Source organism: Oratosquilla oratoria, chromosome 9 (genome assembly GCF_046742065.1).
Source record: "Oratosquilla oratoria isolate Oo_2021 chromosome 9, ASM4674206v1, whole genome shotgun sequence".
In the NCBI taxonomy this organism is placed as follows: Eukaryota; Metazoa; Arthropoda; class Malacostraca; order Stomatopoda; family Squillidae; genus Oratosquilla; species Oratosquilla oratoria.
In genome coordinates this window covers 32,296,040-32,301,039 of record NC_134785.1, presented here as the reverse complement: position 1 = coordinate 32,301,039, position 5,000 = coordinate 32,296,040, and the positions used below count along the sequence as shown (strand labels likewise).

At 37.4% G+C, this 5,000-nt stretch overlaps 1 protein-coding gene across 1 annotated transcript; it reads right to left on the bottom strand.

Annotated features, from left to right (window-relative positions):
• Positions 1-3,401: 3,401 nt before the first annotated feature.
• Positions 3,402-4,433, bottom strand: LOC143028022 (serine/threonine-protein kinase Chk1-like). Its single transcript, XM_076189665.1, has one exon. The coding sequence runs from the start codon at positions 4,431-4,433 to the stop codon at positions 3,402-3,404; it is 1,032 nt and encodes a 343-aa protein (XP_076045780.1).
• Positions 4,434-5,000: the final 567 nt, after the last annotated feature.

Here is a 5,000-nt window from a genome sequence, read left to right as displayed (position 1 = left end):
ATTATATGCACCATATCCTACACTGTTGGGTGGTAGTGCACCTTTCAATTTTGTCTCTACAATTCCCATTATGTCCGGTTCTTTTTCTTTCAGGTAATCATTCAGTTCGTTCAAGCCTGTTATTAAGCCATCTATATTTGTGTAAGACATTTTCAATTTTCTGCTACTTCCATCATGTTTTCTATTCCCCTTCCGTTTTTTATCTGCTTTGTACCATTTTCTCACTTTCATATTCACTACTCTCCAATAGAATTGATCTTTTTCTGTTTCTGTTCTTTTCTCGTTTTTTTTTCCTTAGCTTCTTGTCTTTTTACTTTCTCGTCCTCTCTTTCCTCTTTGTTTATTTCTCTTTTTATCCATATATGTTTAAATTGTTCAGTGTTTGCTAGTTTCCCTGTTTTTGCTAAGATATTCTCTGCTGTTGTTTGTGACCTGAATTTGATCTTAATTGGTGTGGTCTTATCTGTATTGTATTTCCCTAGTCTATATATTTCTTCTATTTCTTTCCCTGTTTCTGTTCCATCTTCTTGAACTACTTCCAATATCTTATTTACTTTCTCCTTCTCCTCCTTTATTCTTGTAGTCCACGGCCCAACGATACATACATACATACATACATACATACATACATACATACATACATACATACATACATACATACATACATACATACATACATACATACATACATACATACATACATACATACATACATACATACATACATACATACATACATACATACATGATGATGGTAGTCCGTCGATTACGACGATGACAGCTTCTTCTCAGGTTTTCTGGCGGGGAGGTTCGTCAACGCCTGTTATGGGTTCGGAGGTGGCTTATGAGGCCAATTCTCGAACGGCAGACGCGGGGGCAGTGGGGGCAGGGGAAATGTTCATTGCTTGGAGGCTGTGATGACGTGGCCTTGCGCCTCGCTCTTGCCTTCCTGGTGTTTTCCCTGCGTTGGACCTCAAAAACGGTCTGGGCCTGCAGGGTGATGGAACGCCACTGAGGTCTGTCCAAAGCTACAGTTTCAAGCTTTTTTGGTGGAATGTTAGTGTGGGTGAGGTGTGTCTTCACGCAGTCTTTAAGGCGCTTGCGTGGTCTACCTGTGTTTCTTTTGTCTGAGCTAAGTTCTCCATACCAGAGTTGTTTGGGGAGGCGGTGGTCATCCATTCGAATGACATGTCCCACCCATCGATGCTGGTCATCTCTGCACGGTCAAGCACCTCCAGGTTTGTGACTCGGTTTTGCCATACATACATACATACATACATACATACATACATACATACATACATACATACATACATACATACATACATACATACATACATACATACATACATACATACATACATACATACATACATACATACATACATACATACATACATACATACATACATACATACATACATACATACATACATACATACATACATACATACATACACACCTCTCATGGCGCTGTGGTTAGAGCTCTGGCCTGCCACTACGGAGGTCCGGGTTCGACCCTCGCCCGGGGCTGAAATAATATCAGTATCGCAGCGCTGAGGGGTGTTACTCCAACTCTCGTGGGCGGGGAGTTGGGTGTGTGTGTGTGTGCAAGGTCATAGCATTACCCATAGATCAGACCTACGAGCTCTGAGCTCTCTTCCAGGAAGGAAATAGCTGTCGATCACGAGTCCAACACGTGAACCAAAGACCAAGTGAATACATACATACATACATGCATACATACATACATACATACATACATACATACATACATACATACATACATACATACATACATAAATTCATACATGCATACATACATAAATATATACATACATACATACATACATACATACATACATACATACATACATACATACATACAAACATACATACATACATACATACATACATACATACATACATACATACATACATACATACATACATACATACATAAATACATACATACATACATACATACATACATACATACATACATAATGTATATACATACATACATACATGCATACATACATACATACATACATACATACATACATACATACATACATACATACATACATACATACATACATACATACATACATACATACATACATACATACATACATACATACATACATACATACATACATACATACATACATACACATATACATACATTCATCTTCAAAGACACTTCTCTCTACCCAACTTAGTACTTATGTATCTAATCACTTAACAAACGTGACACTCCTTTCCTCCTTCTCCCCACTCATCATTATTGACATCCTGCCTTCCACGATTCCAAACTCCATCTTACCCTTCCCTTTCAGGTTAGTTTTGCCCGACTCTAATTCTTCGATCTTTTCTTCTCACAAACATGATACCAATCTCTTCCATTTCAATTTCATCTACACCCCATCCACGTACATATAAGCACCCTTATTACTAGGAGACCCATGAGTTTTCGTGGGAGAATATACAAGGTCGGGAATCCCTTGTCTCATTACTCCATCCCATTTAGTCGTTTGCAACAACAAGCATAGGAATATCGAAGTGTCATTCTTCTTTACCCCCCTACTCATTACAAGGGTATTAGTAAAACAAAATGTAGTCATACAAGTGGTAAAGGATAGGTTCTAGGGGGACATTATAAAGAACATGGCCAAATGGTGTATATATATATATATATATATATACATATATATATATATATATGTATATATATATATATATATATATATATATATATATCTGTCTTTGTTTCTTATTATATAGACATTGTTGAGTAAATACCTGTAATTGCGATACTGCTAAGGGTTCTATGCTATTAACAAACAATGGTGTCTATTTGATGATCAATTTGTTCATGTTTTCTTCAAATGCTTACAAAGTCAGTACTGCTTTTACATATCAGTACATTTGTAATTCTATATAACTTAAGGTAAAACTTTACCAAACACCGCTTTCGCTTTCATAGGAAATAAGTGATGTGGTGTGTTGGTTTGCTAATACTAAAAGAAAAGTGATGTTTGGTACGAGGGCCCTAATTACGTTAATATATTATAATTTCTGTACAACGAAGTGTGTAAAAGAGAAATGAATGAAATGGGGTGATGAGAGCCAGAATAAAAGAAAACATGACACACACACACACACACACACACACACACGCATATATATGTGTGTATATACACTTTATATATGTATATCATCTATTTTTAAGGACCTTTAGGTTAGGCACACTCATGAAAGACAATATCAAAGTTCGTGGCAAGAACTCGAAATGTATAAAAATATGCTTATAGATATATGAGCATGTATTATTTAACGGATTGGCGAAGTGTAATGGCTTAGAAGGCCTAAGTAGGACATGAAAAATGGGAGTTCATTCAGCCTTGACGGTGTTTTTGCCAACCGGATACACGTTTCACAGGATCTGGTTCCAGAAGAATGTCCACAATTGTTCGGCAAGATTCACTCAGCCAGGTCCATGGCAACAAAGTGTTCAGTTCCTCATTTTTATCGACCCACATTTTGTAGCTCTTATTTTCAGGGTCGGCTTGCTCCCACGGCCTGCCTTTTGTTGTCAGGTTAATGTAAATTACGCCACATGACCACAAGTCAACGGGTGGTCCAATGTAGCTTGAACATTTGATGACCTCAGGGGCCATGAAAGCCCGTGATCCTACAGTACCCGTGAGTTGTACCTCCTCTCCGTTGACGACGAATACCTTGGCCAAGCCCAGGTCTGCAATCTTCAAGACTTTTTCTTCGTTGAGAAGGAGGTTCTCGGGTTTCAGATCCCGATGTGCAACTCCTCGAGAATGGAGATAGGCGACGCCTTCCATTAGTTGTGAAAAATAATTCAGAGCTTCTTTGCCCTTGATTCGATCAATGTTGGCCTTGATGTCGCCGCCAGAACAGTACTCCATAAACAGAGTTAGTCGGTTATCAAGTCTCTCCCAACAATAAAGGTTGATGATGTTCACTTGCTTCAGTTGAAAGTGAATAATCGCCTCATCCATGCAGTTGTCGTCGTTGGGGTTTAAAATGACAATCTTTTTGGCAACCAGTTCGTTTTTAGTCTCATTCCTTATTAAAAAGACTTTTCCAAAGGCTCCGGTACCAAGAACTTTATCGGTGCTCCATTTTTTATCGTCTTTAAAAGCTTTTGCTTGTTTTGTGTTTGCTTTTAAAATCCTCTTAGTAGGAGTTTTCTCGACGATGCTTGGAGGAGAATTCACATCTCTTTCATTTTCTTCTGAAGACTTGCACCGGCAGCAGAGGATAAAGGAGAGTCGCGTCAGTACTTTCAGGAATGTCTTCTTTAGAGACTTGCTGCTGCTGTGACGCCCTTGTTTCGTTCCTCTTGCTGATGAGCCTTCCTGGTCTTTAGATTTCTTGCGGCTGTTGAAGAACATGTCGACGCACCACACAAATGTATGAGCAAAATTCAGCAGAAATATTTGATTAAACAATTTCAAGACATCGGAGATTATGGGTCTGACCTAGTGAAAAACATTTCTTGCCCTACGGCCTCAGTGTACACCTTATGCACATAAAGTTCCTGGAGTGCGATCCAAAGAATACCTGTGAGGTATGCAACAGTGTTCAGGTTATTCCTCGAGATAGGGTTAATTGTTTCCGAAGAAAGGTAATCCCTTGGTGAAAAAAATAGTCCTAAGGCAAAGAATCATTATATCATTGGGAGAAATTATCAGATAAAACAGCAGGACAGCATTAAATATAAATATACATATATATATATATATATATATATATATATATATATATATATATATATATATATATATATATATATATATATATATGTATACAGGGTATATATATATTTATGTATATATATATATAATTTCACATTTCTCTGGTATTTCTTTGAGTGTGGAATCAAGAATCAAGTTAGTACATGTGCAAGTTTCTAATATAGAAATTATTGTAGATATATACATGATAAAGCCTGTACGTAC

Bases quoted from the DNA above. Each gene is read 5' to 3' on its own strand.
- LOC143028022 (XM_076189665.1), bottom strand. From the start codon at position 4,433: ATGTTCTTCAACAGCCGCAAGAAATCTAAAGACCAGGAAGGCTCATCA.